A 24636-nucleotide genomic window follows, 5' to 3' on the forward strand; every position below is an offset into this window, starting at 1 on the left:
AGGTTTCTTTTTTGGATTATAATTGAAAGCAAACTATGCTTCCTTCAGGAGACATGACCGAAGGGGGAATGGGGAAGTAGCCATTTGGAGAGTGTAACTCGTGGCCTGTCTTGTCAGCTGTGATCACAGCTCTGAGATTGCTGGCTGTCTCTGATGGGATCACCTTCAACAAAGACCTGGGCAGCTTTGCTCAGTTGTGGTAAAAAGAAGGTTTCTGCATTGTTTCTTTGGGTTTTTTTTCTTGCAGCTTTATAGCTCGTGCCTTTGTCACCTTGATACTGGCCTATGATAACATGTTACCTTGGCAGGCTTTTATGTTTATTAAAAAAATCAGTTTTGCAGTTGAATATTATCAGTGTCAGCTAATTTATTTTGCTGAAAGTATCTTAGTCTCTCAAAGAGCCTTACATGGCTTGGGACTTGCCTGTCTGACATCTCTGCCTAGCTAGTCCTGCCCTCCTGCCTCACATTTGAAACCACCATAAATCCTGATTTCCAGCTCTCTCAAGGAGCGTTGGAAACATTCCTGGATATGAAAGAGGGGGAACAGCTGGTGAGCAAGCATGGGAGGCATCTCTAGAGATGAGCTTCCCTGTTCAGAATACACCTGCCTTGTGCTGGAGTAAACTGGAGTAGATTGTACATTGCTAGTGGCACACTCACTGTTGGGTAGAGGTTCCTTTTGCTGTAGACATGATTGTGGTTGCATGGTTGACTGTGTTCACACCAATAAATGTATAAAATTTTGTCACTTGTCTGTAATACAGGGAAAGATTGATATAGCAGAAACTTTGTCACTACTTTGTAGATCTGTCTTTCCTCAAGGCCTTCCTTAATTTTCTGCCTCTGCTTTTAAAAAAATCTTGAAGATGTTAGGAAAAAGAAAGAAGAAGAATATCTTGGCTGGGACGTTCGTCATTTTGTTAAAAGAAAAAAGGCAGGGTGAAGCATTATAATCTTGGGAAGGTTTCGGCTTACTGTGAAATATTGTGTCCTAGAAACAATGTGGAAAGTTAAAAACTGTCATGAAAAGTATATTGTTTTTTTCATGGATGTGGCGTGGATTTGTGAGGTGAACAAACTGACTACATCTGCCTTTTGCTTTTCCTAGAATATGTTTTGTTTTGAAATCTGGAGAAGGAGAGCAATTGTGCGATGCAGAACTTTAACCATGCAGCTCTGTTGTAGGTCATTCATCTGTGATAAACAATTCATGTGGCCACTGTTGTGTTCACTTCCAGTGCCCTTTGTGGGGGGGGGGGAGGGGGGGCTCTTCAGTCCACACAGATTTTTGTATAAAGGATATTCATTACTGACACTCCAGTCATGCACCTTCCCCCTTCCCAATCCTTTCTCTGGCTTCCTTCTATCTTCTGGTTCTCATCCCCTCTAGGAGGACTGCAGTGATATTGCAAACTCTGACATTTATCTGTTATTGTAGTTTTTTCGACACATCCTTTCTCACATGTGCTTCATGTTTTCTGCCTGTCATTTCATGTTACACACAAGTCCAGTCAGCTGTAATTGCTTAACAAAAATATATGTGCTAATACAAAGCTAGAAAGAAAGTGCTTGCATTGCTGGAGTTACTTGCTAGAAAGCCTTCAGACAAGTTGCAGAAGACAGAGTGTGTTACTGCATAATAACAGGCACCTCTGCAGCAAAAGGAGATGATGAGGGAGAAATGTAGATACACTTTGCCCCAATTATCTTTACATCTTTATGTAGTTTCAATGCTTTCTCCTTCCCTTCCTGAATTAAAGTTTTAAATTGTGTACGTTAGTTCTGTTGTTTCATGTCTTTCCAGCAAGAAACATGCTGATAACAATTTTTTTTTCTTTTTTGCTAATGATTTGTTAGCAAGATTAGACATCTGTTAAAAATGTTGAGGTCAGAGGCCAAACACATTATTTTCTTTGAAAACTGCAACGAACATTTGCCAGTATATGTAAAACTTCTTTTTCAACCTTCTATCATTTTTAGAGCAACCTTCAATCATTTTAGAATATTTGATTTAGTATTACAATTCAGGGTTATATTACTTTGCAGAATAATATATGGAGGGCAAGTTTGCAGAGCTCAAAGTTAGGAAAACAATCTTTTTGCTGGTAAATTGAGCAAATTTATTTTTAAAGACAAGCAGAATTGCTGATGCAATCTTAATGTCCCTTTCAGACAAGTCTCGTTTTACATGAAATCCTAAGGCATTGAAGCAGGATAGAGTTGGCTAAATTTATTCTGTTGTTTTCATTTTTGTGATTAAGGGACAAATAATGTCTGACTCTTGGATATCTGTTTGTTGCTATTTTTCTATGGGATAGCTGGAAGAGGGTAAGAACTGGTGAAAGTATAGGTATTTCATTGAGAAGGCTCCATAGTGTGTGACACATTTAAGGTGAGCAATTCCTGAGAGATACAGTTTAGGTTTGATTAGTGGATTCATAAATTCATGCTAAATAAAATCAAATTTCTTTGACCATAGAAAAATAACAAAACTCCTAAAACGTTATGTGATTTACTCTCTCTCTGTCTTTCTCAATGTTTGGATTTTTTACTAATAAAACAGGAAAAAAAGGCTTTGGTTGGACCCCTAATATTTTTCTTTATTTTATTTTTTATCTGCAACAAAACAAACGGAGGGAATTTCAGATCGATTGAGGATGAAATGAAAGAAAAATACACCATCCTTGCAGTTGGGGAGCAAAATAAAAAAACCCTGTTATTTTAATACATGTATGTCAGTGTGACATTGCCAGGGAGGGATGGGAGTGTTTAGACAAGTGCTGTGGAGACCAAATGAAGTTTTTCCAATTTACTTGAAAGAGCTAAATACCATATTGTAATCTTTCTGTCTTTTTTTCCAGGTGTGATTTTTAACCATTTATGATGTTTTTGCAAGTCTCCATGTTATTTCATGGACAGAAAATACATAATTTTAATTGCTTGTTAATGCTAGTTAACAAATACTACAGAAAATTTATTTTCTGATAGCCAATTCACAGTTTATCCTTTGTATGTTCATAGAGTTTCTCCAGGATATGCACAATTGGCTAGAAGTGACAGTAATTTCAAAACAAGTACTACGGCTAAATGTAGGCTATTACATTCTGTCTCCAAATACTGTAAGAAGCATTCACTTGGTGTTTGAAATCCTCCTCTGTTTGTTGAAGAGTCATTTGTGGAGGGAATGACTTATGTGACTCCTCTCAAAACTTGACTAAATCTGCACACCAAAATAAGCTTGCAGTCATTATTTATGTCATCACACAAAGATTGTCTAGCTTTTGGACCAAATTTAGAATGAACATTTGAAAGGGTGAACAACATTAATTAATTCCCTAGCTTGGGTCTTTTGCATAGCCCATAAAAAGGGCCTTAGTAAGATGCATAGTAAAAAGTTAGAAGATACAGTAACTGAGGAATCCTGTGCAAGCTTAATTCAGTGCGTGTGTTCACATTTTGTGATCACATCCTCCTTTTTTATTCTGTAGAACTGTTTTCTTTTACTGCATAGATGGGATACTAATCACTAAGCAGCTCCTCAGAGTTTTGTCGCCTTACTGTTCAGTGTGTGATTCATGATCTGACTTACTACATGCCATTCAACCGCTCCTCTGAAAATGTATGCTTCTATGCATATTTTTCTGTTCTGCTCATCACTATGGTAAATAAAGGACTTTAATTTGTCTTCACTAATTTGTCTTCTTCCCCTCTGCACAACGATGGGCATATTTTAATCCTCTTCTTACAGATGGGATGCTGAGATACCAATTGTAAAGACAACCTTTAACTCTTGGATGCTTTATTTTACAACTGTATGAATTAGTTTTACATTAGGAAAAGAGAGCAAATAAGAAGTGTAATTTCCTAGGTGTTAAAAATGGAGCCAATCTGTCTCAAATTCCTTTGACTCTGTTTCTGCCTTTTCCCTTTCCTTCTATTTTCACGTTTTGTGTGTGAAAGGCATCTTGATGTCTTAGCTGAAACCTTTGGTTTTGGTTGGGAAGTAAGAAGGCTTGATTTTACAAAAATGCTAAAATTTAATTTGAAGGCCCTCCCTTTTTAATAGAATTTTTAGGAATTTTACTAAATAGTGTCTTAATAAATAAGAATTCAGCTCTATACAAGAACAAAACTTTAACATGAAAATAATTTTTACCTTTCTCTAGGAGTATCAGCAAAACAGAAATAATAAGAAATAAACATACATCATTCACAAACTTGAATTTTGTTGCAGCTAAATGGAACACAAACCTCAGAATAACTGAGCTTTGTTCTATTGTATAAGCCATGAATATTGGCAGGGGTTAAATTTGGCCGAAGTAAATTCTTCCAATCGTTCTTTTAAGTCTTTTCCAAAGTATTGTATTTTGGTATTTTTTGTAACTATAAGCCTTCTTAGGGGAGTGTTGAGAACTGTCTTAAAACGTATTTTTGTCTTAACCAGTTGTAACTACCTTTATTCAGTGCTAGTGGGAGTTTTCCAAGAGCACTGATGCTACCTAAATGTGGACTGTGTAATTAAACCTAGGAAAAGATCAAATTTTGCATTCAAGCTCTTACTATGAAAGCCTACTCTGAAACCTCTGACATTTTTAAAAGGCTGTAGAAATACTTAGCTTCTATACTTGCTAAAAATACAGGGTTTTCTGTTTAAACTGAGGAATAGCAGCAGAGTACACAAAATGCTATAAAGAAATGTTTGTCCCGTCTCGAAATAAATACATTTTCTAATGTTTTATTTGTTTGACAAACAGGTACACACAAAATTCCACTGCAGGCAAGCCCATGCTCCAGGCACTGACACTTCATGCTTGACATTTTCTTATGATGGTACTGTCCTTGCCAGCCGGGGAGGTAGGTAACTGAAGAACCCTTTGATGTGTTGAATGTAAGACAATTCTAACTTTACTAAGTGAAATGGTTTGTTCACCAAATCATTTAAATCGTAGCATCGTTAAATGTAATTGTTTATGGTGGAGGTAAGATGGTGAGATAGGATATTACTGATTTAAACTTGTAGTGTTTCACAATTTACATCTTTTATTTTGATACACTGTGCAATACTGTGTTCCTGAAAACACATTTTACAGCAGTAAAGGAATATTTTAAGAGAACTTTGCTGTTTATATTACGCAGTTCCTGATCTGTCTTCTGGTCTAGCATTAATAATACACCAAAAGGAAATTATTAGCTTAAAAATAAAATGAGACCAGTTCCGTTACTTAGTACTTTCTGGGAAGATTACTGCCTCTCAGTAAGAGTATCTGTTTTGGAGCTATTAATTTCTCAAGCTGCTTTCTTATGCAATGTCCTTTTCTGTTCTAATTGGAATTTTTATGTAATTTGTATTACAAACATCAAGAGGTGATGACTGGAAGTGTATGGCCAAGATGTACTTGAATGGCAAAAAAATTTGAAATGTCTGCAGGACAGGAAAAAAAGACTTGTTTTCTAAACCTCAGATAAAACTTTTTTAATAGAAGTCTTGGAAAACAGAAGAAGTCTTTAGAAGGCAAAGATGTATTTGAAGACTCATTCCCTCCAGCATAGATGTATTGGACAGGATGGTGTCTGTCTAAGTCAGCTTTTCATACAGAGTTTTTTCTCCCCACTACTTTGCAGGCAGGTGCAAGCACACAATCCAAGCCGTCTGGATGGAAACCAGCTGTAACCAGAAGCTATGTGTATGCATTAGCATGGCCCCCAGGCCAAATAAACAGGCCTAGGGAGGGGCAATATATGTTACTGTCAGCTAACATTGTGCCTAACATATGTACAGGACATCTGGTTGGTTTAGTACATAGAATGAGATTACGTACACAAAATTCCAGGGTAGCAGTATTCATAGACGGCAAAAGCTATGAAGCAGGGGGTGTGCTTACAAGCCAAGGGCTGTAGCTTGCAATTACTTTGTGTCTTCTGTGCCTGATGAGTAGAGTGGCATTGGTGGCTTTTTACAGTGTCTGACTTCATTGTATGTCTTGCCATGTTTCTAAGATTCCAAACATTATGTTCCCCAGGTCACATCTTTCAGAGTAAAATGGTGGTAATCTTGTCCTCGACAGCCCTAGGCTTACTAGGACGTGCTAATGGCACTTTCATTGTTTCTTAATTGCAGTTCAGGCTCCTTGATCCAGACCTCTTCTGCCACTCTACGTATCATGAATGAGTCCAAAGTGGTTGAGGTAAAAACTCTCAACCTTGCTCATCCTTACTGAATCAGACACTTACTATGTGAGAACCTTCTGTTTGGAAAGTAGGTGAACCATCTGTCTTTCTGTTCTGTGCTTAGTCAGGTGAAGTCCCTGAATATTGGAAAAAGAGAAACATTGCACCCATTTTTGAAAAAGGTAGCAAGGAGGACCCTGGGAACTACCAACGAATCAACCTCACCTCTGTGCCTGGGAGGATCATGGAACAGATCTTCCTACAAGGAGGATCATGTGCTAAGGCACATGGAGGGCAGGGAGGTGATTTGAGACAGCCAGCATGGCTTCACCAAGGGCAAGTCCTGCCTGACCAATGTGGTGACCTTCTGTGATGGAGTGACCACATCAGTGGTCAAGGGAAGAGCTACCGATGTCGTCTGTCTGGACTTCTGTAAGGTCTTTGACCTGGTCCCCCACAACATCTTTCTCTCTAATTGGAGAGATAGGGTTTGATGGGTGGAATATTCAGTGTATGAGGACTTGGTTGGATGGTCTCATTCAGAGCATATGAATGCAATGGCTCAATGTCCAGATGGAGATCGGTGACAAGGGGTATCCCTCAGGGGTCCATATTGGGACCAGTACTTTTTAATATCTTCATCAGTGACATTGACAGTGGGATCGAGTGCACCCTCAGCAAGTCTCCAGACAATACCAAGCTGAGCGGTGTGGTTGTCACACCTGAGGGACAGGATGTCATGCAGGGGGACCTGGACAAGCTCGAGGAATGGGCCTGTGAGAACCTCATGAGGTTCCACAAGGCCAAGTGCAGGGTCCTGCACCTGGGTCAGGGCAAGCCCCTGCTATCAATACAGGCTGGGGCATGAAGGGATTGAGAGCAGCCCTGCCCTGAAGAATTTGGGGGTACTGGTGGATGAAAAGCTGGACATGAGCTGGCAATGTGCGCTCACAGCCCAGAAGGCCAGCCACATCCTGGGCTGCATCCAAAGCAGCGTGGCCAGCAGGTCGAGGGAGGGGATTCTGCCCCTCTGCTCTGCTCTGGTGAGACTCCACCTGGAGTCCTGCATGCAGCTCTGGAGACCTCAGCACAGGAAAGACATGGACCTGCTGGGGCGGGTCCAGAGGAGGCCACAACAATGGTCAGAGGGATGGAATAGCTCTGCTGTGAGGACAGGCTGAGAGAGTTGGGGTTGTTGAGCCTGGAGAAGAGAAGGCTCTGGGGAGACCTTATTGCAGCCTTCCAGTACTTAAAGGGGTCTTAGAAGAAAGATGGGGACAGACTTTTTAGCAGGGCCTGTAGCGACAGGAGAAGGGGTAATTAATGGTTTTAAAGTAAGAGGGAAGATTTCATCTAGATCTAAGGAAGAAATTTTTCACACTGAGGGTGGTGAAGCATTGGCACAGGTTGCCCAGAGAGGTGGTAGATGCCCCATCCCAGGTCAGGTTGGATGGGGCTCTGAGCAACCTGATCTACTTGAAGCTGTCCCTGCTGATTGCAGGGGGGTTGGACAAGATGACTTTTAAAGGTCCCTTCTAACCCAAACTATTCTATGAAATGCTGCATCGGTCTGCAGTGGTGTTGTCACTGAAAAATTCACACAGACATACCTGATATGATTAAAGAGAAACCTTGGTGTGCTTTTAAATATTAATAGAAAATAAGTTTAATACTTATGTGAGGAATATTCACTAGTGCTGTCTTGAAACCTGCACTTAGGTAAATTCTCTTATGTTTCCCATTTATAAATGTAGATCACATAAATTACCTTTGCTTATTTTTATTGCATGTGGCACTTTTGGTTGCCTGCTCTTCCTTGTTTCCGGATTTGTGTTTAAACAGACTTTCACTTATGTTGTATCTATGACACTTTGCTCTAATCTGTACGAAATGCTGGTTGATTGTTTGCAAAATGTAAGACTGTACAAAAATTTGTCTCCTCAGTGTGGATAAAAGTGCTACCTTTGTCTAGTGTATTAAAGAAGAAGTAATCTGTGTGCACTATGCTAGAGAACAAGGAGTATTCATACCTTATTTTGACTTGTTTGGTCAGCGCCGTAATAAGAACATTGCTTTGGATCTGTATCAACAAAAGCAGATGTGTATCCAGCATTCGTAGATTAACACGTCTGCCAAGTGCTGAGGATCAAAGAGAGGATAGTTGTTTGGGGAATGGGGACTTTCACTGAAAGCCTAATAGATTCTCCTGCATTTGATGTAGATTCTGTGTTGTATATGAGAGAGGTGAGGCAGGGCTCAGCTGCAAGCGCAAGGGAAAATGAAAAGCTAAGGAGCTGCTTATGAGAGTTTCCAGTCTTACTTTTCTTGGGTATTAGGTAGTAACTTGACAGAAACTTAAGAAAGTGGTATTTTTGCACACTTGTAACCATGAAGTAATTTTTTCTAAATACAGTGAAGACAAATGGAACCTTTTCTTTGTTTAGCACTGAAGAGGTAAGTATTAGGACTGGACTTGGGATCCTATTATAAAAATCTAAAACCCCTTTTTTGACTCTGCTACGTACAGAATTTATGGCATTTTTGTCATAATATGAAGCAGTGGCTTCAATTCCATCAATCTCATGATAACGATTAGTCTGATGGTTCATTTTTTTTCTGTGGTATGAACAGTGTGTAGACTCAGTGCCATCTTAATCAGTGAAATTATATAGGAAAATGAAATTATATAGGAAAATGAGTCCACTGTAATTCAACCCAAGAAAAAATACTCACATCTAAGCCTATCAGATGGCTTATGCAGATACACGCTTTTTTTTGAGAGAAAAAAATTTTTTTTTTGTTTCCTTTTGATGTTTTGTTTTGGGGTTTTTAGTTTTAGCTGTATTTCTATTTTCATAATGATCTTGAGGAAAAATAAAATGTTTGATTTTGAAGGCGGCTATAAAAGTAGAAGCACCTTGAGTACAGTTTCCTGTATACTCAAGGATTATGCAGGAGCATGTATAGTGACTTTCTATTTTGTGTAGAATACTAATATATTTCTCTATGGTAAATGCAAATGTTAGCCTTTTAAAAATCAAGTGGTTTTCATCAGCTCACGGAAGGATACTACTGGAAAAAATCCATGGTATTACAGGAAGTTAGTATGTCTGTTTTGTTAGTGACGGTGATTTCAACTCCAAATGCAGATTAGATTCAGGAACCAATATCATATTTGCAACACAGAAAATTTTAATTAGAAAAAGTGAATTTGTACAAATTCTTAACTGTGGTGAGAGTTTCAGAGCATTGGCCAAGTTGTTCTACTAGCATTTCTTCCTTTCCAAATACTTAATCAACTATTTCTGCACAGTGTAAAACAGCGTTGATTTGAAATCAACCACGTTTTTTTGAGTCCTTCTAGAGTCTTCTAATTTTTTAAACCAGCAGATTACATTTTTGTGTTAGCAGAAGAGCTATAGCTACATGTCTGACTGCATCTCTCCTGCTAAAGCCTGGCAGGACTACAGCTTGAAGATCATGTCAAGGCTCATTCCACTAGGAACAGAACAGCCTTGGCTGCTAGCCTGAGATCTCACCCTATCCAGGAGGTTTGCAGAGTGGCCAAATGGTATCCTTTGCATACATTTATAAAGTGCTGGTGCTTTAAATATAACATCTTGCAGATAAGTGTTTTTTTTTGGGGGGGTGGGGGCAGAGAAGAGGAAAAGCGAAGGTTCATGTAACAAGTCCCAATGCTTTGAAGTGATTGGGTGGAGTTTACTGGGAAACAGTAAGAAAACAGATATTCCCAAAATAGGGACTCAACATTTTTCTTTCTTGTCATTTTTCAGCTTCCCAATGAACAGAAATATACTCTGCTCTAGACATCATTTATTTAAGTTGTCCACTTCTTAAAAATATTTTGTAGTAAGGAGTTATGCTAGTCTTTAATATAAACATACATGATGTACGAGGCCACACATTACTGCTTTCTCTGTAAAGGGTACTGCTGGCCTCGATTTCTTTTGTTACAGCATGTTACTTTTTTTTTTTTAACAATTTATTTCCAAGGCCTCCAGTAAGCTCTTGATCTCAAAGGCTGGGAATCCACAAAATACTTTTAGACAACAAAATTACTTCCCTGCAAGGTTTTTGCTTTGGAAGGAAGCAGGGCTGTGGATTACTGGTCACTTGCCACCTTTTCCAACTAGGTCAGGAAGATTTTGTAACTTTTTGTCTAAAATTAATTTCTGGATATTTTTAAAGAGAATTGTTGTTGGAAAGTCCTTCCTTTCACCCTCGAAAGTGCTCATGCAAGATGTCTAGTTGCCGGAGCGAGGTGCTTCAAAGCTCAGATCCTATAGCTTGTCTCATGCTGCAAATATGTATCCCAGAGGGTTGGTCAGCAGAGATGTAGATCTCTGAGAATAACTAGCTAAGCTCTTTTTTACACACACCCCCCCCCCCCCCCCCCCCCAACCCCAACCCCTAACCCCTACCCCCACCCCTCCCGTTCTCACTTTGTTAATATGTCCTAACTTTTCAAAAAGGAATAAACAGCCTGACTTTTACTGGCCTACAGTCACACTGTGTTTATCAAACATAGATGAGAATTGCTATAAATGTCTTGCTGTGACCTCAATTTTGGCTTTTATGGCCAAAGGTGGTGTGGAGGGGTGTGAAAAGGTTTCATTATAGCAAGTGTGGGTTCACTTGCTTCCCTTCTCCCCTTCCCCAAGGATTTCTGACTGATTCCAGGGCTTGTTCTCCCTACTGAGATTGCAGTTTGTTGCTGTTTGCCTGCTAAAGAAGGGGGAAGACTTACTGTGCCTTCCATTCTTCCTGATCATTTTTTGAGGGCAAGTAGAAACCAGACACATAAAACTTCTTTAGTTTTTAATCTAGACCATCTATGGTAACATTTTAATTTCTTTTAATCTCTTAGAAGTTACATTTACTTCTAGTAGCAAAGCACCAATGCTCACAAACTCGAAATAAATTAGTGTTTGGGGAGTCTGATTCCACCATGGATAATGGTTCTTGGTAGGAGGGATTGCCAAGGAGAAGTTTCTGGTCTACTAGAGTGCAGCAGGTGGAGCTTCTCATACTTGCACTTTCATACTCATTTAGGGACAAAGCATTTTGAATGCTTCTACCTTATCATTCTGTTCTTTTTGTGTCTGAATTAGAAGATGAAAATTTCAGCACATGTCTAAATTCTTGACTTAAATTCTTTATTGCTAACCTTCCTCCCTTTTGTTTCATAGGAGATGATACTTTAAAAATATGGGATATTAGGCAATTTAAAAAGCCTCTTAATTCAGCGGAAAGACTGCCCAGCTTCTTTCCAATGTAAGTACTCTAATTTATTTCAGCTGGTAGAAGTAGCAGTAGTTATGCTTGAATGGGAGAGAGTCTACCGGACTTCTCCTCCTCAGTTCTCACTAGGTCCAGAACTGAAAAGGACTGCACAGGGAGGACTGTGCAATGAGCATTCTAGGCTATTTTAGGACTTCACATTGCTTTAAAAGATCTTGTATTTTTTAGTGAAAATTAATAGTTAGCTTTGCTTGTTTTATGCTATTTTTCATTCTCGTATGTCTTATGTCTAATTAAATTAGCAGCTTTTCAGGTGGAGGCCGGTTCATTGCCTTATGTTTCTGTAATGAGATATATAAATAATCCTCATTCTTATTTGGTCTATGATTAATAAAAGAAGAGCTGGATTGAAAAGCAGACATAACATGATTGTATGGTATGAATGCAGGTTATGCCGTTAGAAGTGCTGATGACTGTTTTTTGCAGCTAAGATACTATATTGTACTACATAGTGCTGAGTATTGTATTTAATATTTTTATTGCTACCACCTGCATTTCCATAGCTGTAGCACAGCCAAATCCAACTCTTAAGGACGATAAGATCTTTTTGAAATAAGATCTCAGAAAGGCAGGTCACGGACAGCTCAGTCTTGACTATCATTTGTAGCATAGAGGAAAAGTAAACAGACAAACATTTTTGGCCACTGTATAAACACACTGCCTTGCACCATTGAAGAATGTATCATCAGCAAAAACAGATTTTATGATGATATTTTTTTTTTATTTAATGGTAATAACCAGACTTGAAAATACATCTTTTTTATTTGTTTCTCATGTTGAAAAGTTAACAGAATTTTTGAGTGGAGGAGAACTTTGTTGGGAGGAGGATTTTTATTGGATCTGCCAGTTTTGCACATTCTGTGCACAGCTGTAATTGTACCTGTGAACTGTGTCTGATAACTATAGTAATAGATAACAGCTGACAAAATATTTTTTAAAGCTTTGTCTTGAAAGGATTAACAAATAGAAAGGATTATTTTTAAGGAGTGCAATTTATATATAAAGTTCTCTACACATTAATTATTGATTTGCTTATTATGATGATTTGTTTTGTTCAACAGGACAGATTGTTGTTTCAGCCCAGATGATAAAATACTTGTCACAGGCACCTCTGTTAAGAAAGGTGGTGGCAGTGGGAAACTTTTTTTCTTTTGTCGGGAGACATTCCACAAGTTGTATGAGATAGAAGTTACAGATGCGGTATGTATTTTAGTTTTCTTTTGTCAACTATTCAGAATATGAATGAAAACATATTCATGTGCTTTTTTCCCCTTATACAGGTAATGACCTATTAAGACTACTGTAATTTTTCTGCTCCATATTTAACAGATAGTGGTAGAATGGCCTGAATGGGTGCTATACTCCTTTAAACTAAGAAAAAATAAAAAAAAATCTTGGGACAAGGTGTTTAAGCACTAGGAGATCCCTGCTTTGGTGTTAACCATTGCGTTTCTCAAGTAGTTCTGTGAACCCTTCTAGATCTGTGAAGCGAGGCATGAATTCTAAAATTCTTACATGTTTAGGCTGTTCACTCGACCAGTTATGATGGAATGCCATATTGTGACAAAATTCCTACTTGTCCCTGAAACTAGACTTGTGGTTACTATGGAATGCATTTCAATGGATGCTAGCTTGTGTAGGTGCATCAATTCCGTGGCAAAAGGAAGACAGCATTAGGAATCCCTCCATCAAAAGTACCATTCTCATCAGCAATATAAAACCTAAGATTGGAAATCTGTAATACAGAAGAGTCCATGTATGACTTGAACTGGCCACTTGTTCCCTTGTACAGAAGGAAAAAGCTCAGTATTATAAAAAGGTCATGTCACTCTTATGGTGTACACAAGTAAACTTATAGGTTATAAAAAACAGGAATGCAAGAAATTCAAACAGAATTGCCATTGCTTAAGTATGGCAATGTATGCCGTATGTTGCAGTCTGTCAGGTAGCAACTGTGTCGCTTTGTTTCAGGATATTGTTTTCTCCTTCTGTGCTTTTCTTAACCCAACATAGCAGTCTTTCCTAGCATAGTGGACCAAAAACACCTTGTGCTGGAGGTCATTTATACAGAATTTATGTTTATATTTACTTCTGCTTTCAAATCGCTTTTTCTCTTCTAGTTCATCCTAAAGCAAGATCTGGTTATGGATGATTTTGTTATATCCATCATTTTTGTGGCAGCAGTCTTGCAAATTAGAAATGCAGAATTCATGTCAAAGCAGAAAGCATGTGTTTTTTCTGGAGGGGGGTGGGAAAAACCCTGGTTTTTTTTAAACATATATTCCAAATACAGTTTTTATATGACATTGGAAGTTTTATTTAGTACTAAAGAATTTCTCCAAAGTTAACATTTTAAATTTATCTCCTGTGGAACATACCAAACCTCAGCTGAACTCATGAGGATTTCTAGTGGGTTATTTTTCTGATACAAGTGTTATAATCGAGTGTTTATAACCTTTTTATGAGATAAAACATGAATGCCTCAGCGTCCCTTCTGAAACTTCATGACAGAGAAAAGGAAAGCAACTACATAAGATAAAGTGCAAGAGGTCAGTTGTTATAGGAGCTCTTCTGTCTGTGCACACAAGGAAGCAAAATAGCTTAGCAATTCCATTCGCAATGAATTTGGTGTCCTTAGAGCTAGATGTCTGGATGTGGTCATGATGGCATCTCCATTTGCAGGTGGTCAAGTCAGTTACAGTGTACAGAATCTTCATTTGAGCTTTAAGACTGCAAGAATGAGAAACTTGTCAATGGTGGATCCTGTATCTTTGAAAGAAATTAAATAGTGAGAATTACTGCTCACCAACTACCTGTTTTGTGTTCAAAGGAAATATAATTTTTATTGGCTAACCTTGTCTCCCAGAAAAAGAGTTCTTTAATTCTCTGAAACAGAGAGTCTGTTCATCTGCTGAGGTAGATAATGCTACAGGAGAGTCCAGAAAAGATTGTTTTGCTATCAGTTTCTCTCTCAATTGAGAGGTAAGGTTCTGTTGCTCTGCTTCAAAATGCGAGAGAGATGTGGAGCTGAGAACCAACAGTAGGAAATTGTTGGAAAAACAAAATTAGGGGTCAGTAAACGACTTCACTGGGGCCACTCATGTAGTAAAATTTTAAGTATGTGTACAAATCTCAGCAGGCTCATAATTTTATACTGTAAATTTATATAGGTGCTGAAATTTTTATGGTACTTTTTAAGACTAGTAAATTACTTTTGTCTACAGAGTTTTAGTGCTGCTGTTTTTCTTCATTTGTAGTTACAAAATTTAAAGCTGTCATTCTCCTCTTTTGAATATAATGGATCAAATGAAAATAATGGAAATAATAGGTGAAGAATTGAGACTTATAAATGCTGATCTTATGATGTAATTTTCAGTGAGCCAGCACTAATAATACCTCTACAATCAGTCTGTCTAGCTTCTAGCTTCAACAATACAGATCTAAGAAAAACACAGTTAAGCATAACCACCAGAATCTAAAAGAAGAAAAATTACTATAAGTAATGTTATATAAAAAAAAAGCAGTGTATTTTTTTCAAGGTCCTTCTATTGCTTGTATCTTTCGTCTTTGTCCTTAGTGTTCTTTTCTTGTTCTCAAATTGCAGTGTTTGATGAAATATAAACCCATAAAGGCATGCTAAAAACAAATGAATTTTCAGGAAGCTGGCTTTTGTATTTTATAAGCAGTACATGCTGTTTATCAGAAAGATCATTGGCCCACATATTGGTAGATTAATATTTTGTGTGTAGTTTATCAAAGCATTTTTTCAGCAGTGCAGTAATTGCTTGCTTTCTATGCACTACTTTCGTAGTTTCTGCTTTTTCCTGATACTCTCTCAAAAATGTAGAAAGCAGTGTAATTAAAGATAAGATGTAAAGTTGCCTAAGACTTCAGTTTGTCTTCTGTAACTAAATATCATACGACTTCACCGTTTGTATGTTATCGAGTACTTAAATATGTAATTTCAGTGTGTCTATTTTGGGGTTTTTTAGGCACTGCATAGATGAGGTTCTCTGAGCAACCTGATCTAGATGAAGATGTCCCTGCTCATTGGCGGGGGTTTGGAGTAGATGACTTTTAAAGGTCCCCTCCAACCCAAATTGTTCTATGATTCTATGAAGTTATGCTATGCTAATATGTGTAGTAAAAGCACAAATATACCAATATCTGTCTCTGCAAAGAGCTTGATCTACTTTCATTCCTCATGAAAATAGTTTCAGTGATTTCAGTTGTATTTAGTCCAAATTGCTAAAGAAAAAGGGCATCATTAGTCATTTAGTTCAAGTATAAAATGAAAATAATAAGGCTTTTTGAGGGCAGTTGTATACCAGTTTAGTGATAGAACATTTATAATCAGAATAACAGAAAATCTACTGTGAAGAGAAAACATAAACTATTAATGTGTTACTTTTTTCATTTCATGAGGATTTTTAAAGGAAATGCTGCTAAGCTTAGAAAATTGAAAAACATGGAAGAGCAGTAAACATTATCTTAAACCTTCTTGGTAAATAGCCAATGCAATTGGCCTGTGAGTGAACCCAGGGGGTAATGGGAAAATATTTAATGGGAATGTTTGACCAAAGCTGTGTCTGGCATTCCTTTCCATAATACCACACAAACCTTTTTTCACCTTTTCTTTCAAGTTTTCATGGGAAAACCCATTAATGTTTCAGAACTGCTGGAATGAAACATTGTGGTTTTACTAATGGACCAACAGTCTGATTAGTCTCTTCTGTTGTGGCTGTAGAATATTAATTTGCTTTTCATTTCACATACTAGGTTTTTGGTTGGTTTTTTTAGTCACAATTTGTGGCTAAAGTAGCGACTATATCATTGTGTCCACGATTGAATGCTATCCCTCCATGCAGGCATTGGGACTTCTCTAGAACTCAAGCTTCTTGGATAAATAGCAATACTTTTTGAAGGAAAATGAAATAAATGTCAGAAGTGGTGCAGACCATGGGCTCGGTCTCTGGCCAGTAGCAGTGTGCCTGCAGGAGTGAACAGGGCAAACACACAATGGTGCTTCTCTGACTGTCCTGTTCTGCCTCTGGTGATCTGTGATGTAGAGATACATTGATGCAGACATAGAAATTTTCAATTTGTAGCACTCAGTGGATTTTTCTTCCATGAGTTTATCAAGGAGTGAAATTACCCATGTTGCAGGTTACTGGCAGCATCATTTACCTACTGCAGATTAGATCAAAACTTGGGGGTCAGAGCTCCTGCCTCTCCCACTCTCATAAGGATGCTCTGTGTAGAGTACTTCAGCCTTGCTCTGGCTCAGTGTGTAGAAGTGTGATTGGAAATGATGAGAGCTTCATACTGTGACCATAGTTATGTATGCTAAACTGTACAGAATTCCTCTCTTGTTAAGAAAAACTGAACCTGAAAAAATCCTGTTATGCACATGCAGCTTTTCCATAGTTTTTCTGTCTCTGTTTCTTCTATCTTGACAGTATTAGCTGTGAACAGTTCTATTGCTCTCACCTCAAATATTCACAAGAAAATATTTATATTAAACTTTCTCAATTTGAGCATTTGAGGCTTTTTTTATTTGAAAGATTTATAATTGCACACAGAATATTTCTTCACTCCCTTTAGATGGATGAGGAGCCTTAAACAGATGTCAAGAAATAAAACTGCCAGAAGAGGGGTACAAACTGTATGCACAGAAATTCAGAGGCCATTTCCCTTTCATTTCCTGAGGTAGTGTGAGAGGAAGGAAAATCTCTACCTGCTTTGAGGTGAAGTCTCATCTTTTGGGATATCTGTAACTGTCCTCTCTGGAATGGAAGGGAAATTTCATTGTCAGATGCAAGTCAGGGAGAGATTATTCCTAATTCTTGATTTGGTTATACAGGTATGAGATCTTCATGGGAACCAGTTATAAATACCTAATGTGTGGGAGACAGAATTGGGTACACAACATTTCCCCCAATGTCAATTTAATTTAAAATAGCTGTGGATAGTCACTTGAATCACCCTCACATGTCTATCATTTGTTTGGCTAGTTCAAACAAATCACCCAGTAGTTATCCTTATTACAGACAAGATTGATTTTGGCAGCAGTAGAGCAGTCATTTTCCCCAGATGGAAGGGAGTAGTAGTACACCCTGTTACTGCCAAGCAAGAGTGGGCACTGGAAAAAAAAAAGTACAATTTCAGAAATTGCTATTTTTAAATGAAAATGTAAGTAATAATTTAATTTACAAATGAGCAAAGATGATGAGATTGTCTACATTATAAAATGAGATGTGCAAGTTTTTAAAATATCCTGCAGGTTTGTATAGACAAGCAGCAATCCAAACCCATAGATTTATGGTTTTTTAGGGAAAGCTGTTTCTGTTAGGAGGATTATTCAATATTTTCTTAGTTTCTCAAATATAAGCAAAAGTTAAATTACTAAATACTTCTGAAAATACCTCTAAGGGATGTTTCAGGAAGGTCTTCTGAGACAAGCTGTAAATAAAGCTTCTTTTTAGATTAAAGAGTGTAAAAGGAAGAAGGAAGAAGGAATACGAAAATTCCAGCACCCTATATGGACAGTTGAAATAGGATTGCAGTATTTCTTTCCTTAACCTCAGATGATATCATTTACTATTTATAAGGTATGGTAATATATTAAAGGGCTTTTCCACTGTGGCCCATTTCACTAAGATTTAAACTTTTTGAATTTAAGAAAAATAAATTATTTTAACTTCTGGAAGGGATCATCATACGACTTCTGGGTTTTTTTAAAGCCATTTATTTTATTTGAAAGGAAAACCCGCATTTTACACAATAAGGAAATAAATACAATATTTAAGGTCCAGTAAATTTTTCTGCTGATTAAAGTAAAAAAAAAATCTAGTAGAAGAGGTGAATCACAGGAATCTGTTTTCTTTTAAAGTAAGGTAACTTGTCAATTTTTATTCTCTGCTTTCATATTTGTAAAGACAATGTGGTCCTTCCCTTCGTATATCCTGCAGCAACATGTACTTTGTTTTAGGGGAGCTGTCACTAGAGGTTTGAGGCATGCAAGAGAAATAAACTGTGCAGGTTTTTTCACTGTAATAGGGAGTGGGGGATGTATGTGGAGGTTGTCTGCCTTAGCTTTGAGATAACTATGATGAAAGTGTGGCTGTAATTTTAACAGAGCAGAAGTTTGAAAATGCCCTACCTTGCAATCACAACAGTTTGCCACCTTGATTAAGTCACTTTTTCTGTCCATCAGAAAAGGAAAGTGGTGTTCAGTGGCTCAGTTCACTTCTAAGAGTATTTTTTATAGCTGTACCTTGGAAGGTCAGTGATACAGCATTGCTATCCATATGTTCTATATTGAGATACTGCTTTAAATTATTGGCCTCTGAATATGTTTTTAGGGTATTTCTGCTTTCTACATAGAAAAGTATAAATTATATCCATTTCTGGTCCCTTTTCTATTGAATGTTTCCACACATTTTCTAAGTCATGTTTCACAAGGGAAAAGCACTAGTGTTGTTTCCTCTACTACTGTATTCTCATGAGTATTTTAAATCTAATGATAGCAGGTCACTGCATTCTAGATATTCCCTAACCTCCCACCTTATTTATTGTAGTTGGCTTTTTTCCTTGGAAGAGCTCCAGGGAAATCTCAAACCTGATGATCTTTGCAACTGGGGTTTAAAGTAGATTTTTAGTGTAATATTAGTATGTTTTTATTGTATGAGCAGCCTTTTTTTTGGATCAGAGCATGCATAGTATCAACATATGAGTGTTTACCATCTTTTCACTCAAAAGAAGAAACAAGGTAGAAGCAAACTGGTAGCATTTGTTCAGCTTCACGGACATTTGGAAATGGCATAGTTCTAAATCTGTTATTTAATCTCTTTTTAATCAAAAATACAGCACTTTTGTAAGAGTTACTCAGTCTACATTTTTTCCCCTCTGGTTGGTGGGTGCATCCAGAAGGCAAACCAGCCTTTCCCAGATACAGCAGGGCAAGCCAAGTCGTTGGCTTTTGGATCACCACTGTGCTTGAAGATACCAGTGAAAAGACATTACAGAGTGTGCAGTGGGAATTAACGTTGTCTCTGAGCAGCATTATCTTTCTGTCATTCTTAAGGCAGAATTTCTGTTGTTCTTGGAGGGGAACAGACAGTTAATGTAGCTGATGTTTCGTGCAGAATCTTCTGCAGAGAAATATGGGTGACTGTAGGAGAAGGAAAGACCTGTCTATATACAAGCCTTTCCTTACCATGCTAACTGTATCAGTTAATTTTACTTTCTATTCTGCATGTCAGCCATGATTATTAATGATCTACATTATTATGTAGAAATAGTGGCATTTCTGCAGGTAAGATTGCCATTAGCTTCAGATTAGAATATTGAGTTTCTGATTTTTTTTTTTTTTTTAATTTTTCCTTTAAATTCTAGTTGTGTAGAATTGGAGAGAAAACATCTCTTTGTACACTTGGGGAAAAATATACTGGTACATTCAGGGAGAAATGTGCTGAACGTGAATGTGCCTATAGGCTTAGGTAATGGGTAACATTAATTAGAAAGGTAATTTCTATTTCTGAAAAAAAATACTAATAAGTTTCTTAAATAGTATTGCTTAATTATGTTTTAAACACCTACATGTTTAAAAGATACTGCATTGCACAAGCAGCTCTTCACCGTGAATATGTAGGGGTTTTACAGAACAGATGTGCTAAATAAACGAGTTGCATGAATATTTGCACTGATTTTGACAGTCCAGTTTTTTTTCAGCAAAGTTGGAATTTGTAAAAATTATAGTTGAGATAAATACTCAGTTCATTTGGCCACTGCTGTGATGACCTGTCCTTACAGAGTCCACGACCACGGTCAGAATGTTATTTTATGTGTTCACTATCTTCCCTGCTGACATGCCGCTTATCTGGCTGTCTGGACAGCCAAGTGCAGGAAATCCGAGCAGCACTGTTCAAACAGGACCCATCACATACCGTCATGGCCACTGAAGCAAACCTTGCACATAGGAAATAGAGAAGGTTTGTTTAAGTTTTTCTTTTCCTAACTGAAAATATTTTTTTAGAGTAAGCAGCTCTTGCTATCACTTTCTTGTTGTATAGCTTCAAAACAGGTTCTGAAGGAATTATTTATTAGATTGTAGGTCAGGAAAGGGGTAAGCAATAAGGGCAAACATAGGCTGTGTTTGTTTCTGTTTTATCCCCATTCAGTTTTTAAGTATCTCCAGAGCTAGACCTGATCATTCAAGCTAAGATTCTAAAGATTTGTTGGACAATTTAAGGAGTTTGTATCTGCTGTATTCTTTTGGCATTAGTATTTAATTTGGCTTTCAGGATCCTTTATCCTTGAACTGGAGAGTTTTATGTAAGTAGCACAACATGCGGTAATATAGATTCTTGTTATTTTTCTGTTTTTCTTCTGTAGTTATTTTGGCCATAGTAGGCTGCAGGGATTCACCTGACCAAATATAGATGTCTACAGCTGATCCAGTCACCCTAGGCTCTTCTTCTAATCAAAAGAGAAAAACAAACACATCCAGACTGTGTTTTTATCTCATCCTAAAATAGATATCTAAAATAGGTTAGATGAAGGCCACTGTAAAATGCTATTTGTCTCTATTAACTATAAAGGGAGGTGAAAAATTGTAGGCATCTAAAGAGTAGACCTCTAAAGATTAGAGGTATAGACATCTTAGGTTTTGGGAGATAAGTCCCACCTAGGACCTTCACTTCCCTCCATTTGTTTTTATTCTCTCCTGCTAAAGCACTGGGACATTTAATCTCTTCTGCTCTGATCTTACCAGTAGCAAAGTAGGAGACAATGCATTACTTTTGCACTCATTAGTTTAAGGATTTATGACTTTTTTCAGGAGAGACAATTTACAGGACAAAAGCCTGCTGCTTTATGAAAGAATTGTGCTAGCTGAGAGTCAAGTCTAATCTCTCTTACTTGCACCTGATTTCCAAACATAACTGTCAAAACATCAGCCACTTGAAGGTTACAGAACTTTATCTAAATTTTAACAAACTTTTTTTTTAATCAGTGGAAACATGTGAAGGAAACATCAAAACCCTATGAATTCATGCTTCAACAGTAGAGATGTGTGAAAGTCTAGGATTAGCATGTTCCTTCCCTTTCCTTTTTCAGTATTTTTCTGGAATTAGCAGTACTTTTTCCAGTGATAATCTGCAAGGAAGTCACTTTTGCTTTCTCCAGTTTACAAGTGGGATGTTGACTGCATGTTCACCACAGAGATAGTACGAATATTTGCTCTGTGTCAGCATCATTCAGTAGAGATCTCCACCCTCTCAGGGTAGTTTTCTGTGAATGTGAAAGTAGATAGATGCATCTTCTCCATTTACCAGATTTGTTTGTCTGTACTTTCATTTAAACAGTTTTCACTGATAGCCATGGGAGCAGACACTAATTTAGTGAACTTAGCCTAAAAGTCTGATAGCTGCAGATAACTGAGTAATCAATTCTGGCATTTGGAGGAAAATGTATAAGCAGGCTGAGAGTCGAGAACTATCAGAGAAAAACAACAGGCTCTACTTGAAGTGAAGAGAAAGAAAGATTGAAAAGGTTTATTCCAACAATACATAACTAATATGGAAGCATGTTTTTTCTTTCTTCTTCCCTGTGTGGCATTAGCTTACTAATGAACTTGAAAAAGCTGATACATTATCATGTGTTATTTGAAAATATACTTTACATGAAATGTAAACAAATGTAAAAAAAATGTTAAAAACCCCACAAATGCATGGTATTTAACCTTAAAACTTAACTGTCTAGGGAGAAGGGGTTGTTTCTGAAGAAAACAGTGACTGATTGCGAAGCATTAAGACCTCCTGAAGGAGGGAAGAGAAGTTAAAACATCATTGTAAAATATGGCCCCATCTAATTTACTTCTCATTTTGAGGTGGCAAGGAAAGAATATAGCCCCATTGACGTAAGTGTTGCAGAAGTGTATGGTGATGACTCTTTATGTCAAAAATATGAAAGTCCTTGGGATTTTTTGGAAAATGATGGAACTTGATATCATGCCAGTCTTGCAGCAAATGATGACCTCCATATTCCATTAGATCAGTATATGCATACACACATACATGTCTGTTTAATAAAGTTAACAAAAGGTTAGGTATTATCTTGGGGTTTGTGTACATATAAAAAGGTAGTTACATTTTGTTGGATACCAGTCAAAGTTTCAATGAAAATGCAAAAAAGTAGAAATCAGTGCTTTTGTACAGTTTCAGCTCACAGACTTGTACAATGTTAGTATAGGAAAACAAGAAGACAAGAAGGGAGGGAAACCTTAACTTTCCCTAGCTCTTTTGCAGCAGAGTGAAAGAGGATAGAGGCGAATAATACTTTCATGAGACAGTCTTTATATATGTTCTCCTTATTTTGTTACATGACAGGTAACCTTATATTTTGCTAGACTCAAAAGATATTAGTGAGATTAAGTGACTGCTCAGGCTTTGAATGTGATAGAAAAATATTGTAGGCATAAGGATTAATAGCCTATATCTATCTGTAATGCATAGGAACTAGGAACACTTACTGTATTTGCTCAAGTTTTTTCTTAGTATACTTTGTCTATGCTTTCCATAGTGCAACCCCTCCAAAGCTTTTCACAAAACCCATAGTCTCTGCCAGTCCCTCTTCCCAATGTGAAACCTCTTGGACCATTCCTAGTCCTTAAATTTATTAACCTTTCCTCACCTCTCTCCCTCCAACCTGTACCGACCCCTCCAAGACTGATCTTCCCATCCTGTATCTGTTCTATCCATGCTGTAAAACTGAATGTTTTCACCTAAAGCATGGACCAGGGAAATGAATTTTGTCTTCACTGCTGCAGTCTTGAACCATCTTTTATAAGCAAAGACCAGGGGAATTCTTTTAATCCTTGACATCAGTCTGTAGTTTTATGACCTTACCAGCTTCGTGGTTTCATCTTAGGGGTTAATTTTCCATTCCTATGCAACAAATCATTTTAATCTTTTCTTGCTGACCTTGTAAAATGCCCTCTCTGCATTGTTTACTCCTGTTGGGGTGCTACCCAAGTGCTCTGGACAGTTTCAGTTGAGACAATTAGCTTTTGCTTGCTGAGAAATCTGCTTCAGTTATTCTTCACTTCGCCTGTTAAACACAGGGGATTATTCCTAGGCCAGAATAAATGTCCCATTCTGTGTTGCAGAAAATTATGTTCCAGGCTTCAGTTTCTCATTTAGAGGCACTGCTGTTTAATCCCATCAAAGCCATGTGTGTATAGTGAGCTAACCCAGATGGGGAACAACCTAGTGGAAAAATTATTTGGTGTAGTTTACTGTTTACCTGCAGCAACAGCTCTGCTTATATGATACAAAGGGAAACACACAGGTTAGAACAGACTGTTAGACGTGAGACTATTTATGAACCACCCCAGAACTGCACATGAGCTGGGACTGCACATGTCTCAGAAGGAATGCAGGTGGAATAGCACACGAGGGAAAAGTGATATCATCACCTTTACCTGCCACCTTTCCACGTATTTATGAGTTTTATGGTTTAAGATTACCACATATTATTAAGCTTTTAAGTTGTTATAGATAAAAATTTCTAAAACTGTAGTCTGTTTTAAAATAATTGGGAGTCTGAAGTGGATATAGTGCTTAGTTTAAAAATAATGTAAATATTGTTCGGGTAATTCATATTTTCTATTTCAAAGAATAGTATAGCAACTTTAGAAAAAGGTATGGCTAATTTCAAGAACAATCAGTAATAGGTTCTTATTTTATTAGGCAGTTGTTTAAGAAGATAAGCATTTTCATCCAGGTTGCAAAAAAAAGTCTTTAAAATTGTATAGATCATTTTAAATTGATTTTCAGTTTAAGTCAGTATTACAAGACAATGTGTAACGTGAAAATAATTACGAAGGCCTGCTATTAATAATGCCCACTGAATCTGACAGTGAAGAAGGTAAATTTGGAGCGTTTCCGTTAATATTTTTAATATTTTCCCTGCCTGACTTAAAAAAAAAAAATCACAATCTTTTCCCAGTATTTCCCAATGGAAGCTACAGTGTTTTTATATGTATATGTAATAGATATTGCCAAAGGCTTTTCAGATTGATTTAATTTGAAGAACTTGATGTTTTCGCAACAGCAAAAGTACCAAACAGCTTTAAAATTT

The 24636-nt window shown here is 37.3% G+C and overlaps 1 protein-coding gene across 1 annotated transcript in view; it reads left to right on the plus strand.

Annotated features, from left to right (window-relative positions):
- Positions 1–4757: 4757 nt before the first annotated feature.
- Positions 4758–24636, plus strand: part of WDR70 (WD repeat domain 70) — a gene marked incomplete at its 5' end in the record, with an annotated part of 38297 nt that continues 18418 nt past the window's right edge. Inside the window, 3 exons of the mRNA XM_010286367.1 lie at positions 4758–4857; positions 11382–11466; positions 12555–12693. Of these exons, the coding sequence (XP_010284669.1) occupies positions 4758–4857; positions 11382–11466; positions 12555–12693 (324 nt within the window). The remainder of the gene's footprint in view (positions 4858–11381; positions 11467–12554; positions 12694–24636) is intronic.

The sequence above is a fragment of the Phaethon lepturus genome, unplaced genomic scaffold, assembly GCF_000687285.1.
Source record: "Phaethon lepturus isolate BGI_N335 unplaced genomic scaffold, ASM68728v1 scaffold10074, whole genome shotgun sequence".
NCBI classification, from domain to species: Eukaryota; Metazoa; Chordata; class Aves; order Phaethontiformes; family Phaethontidae; genus Phaethon; species Phaethon lepturus.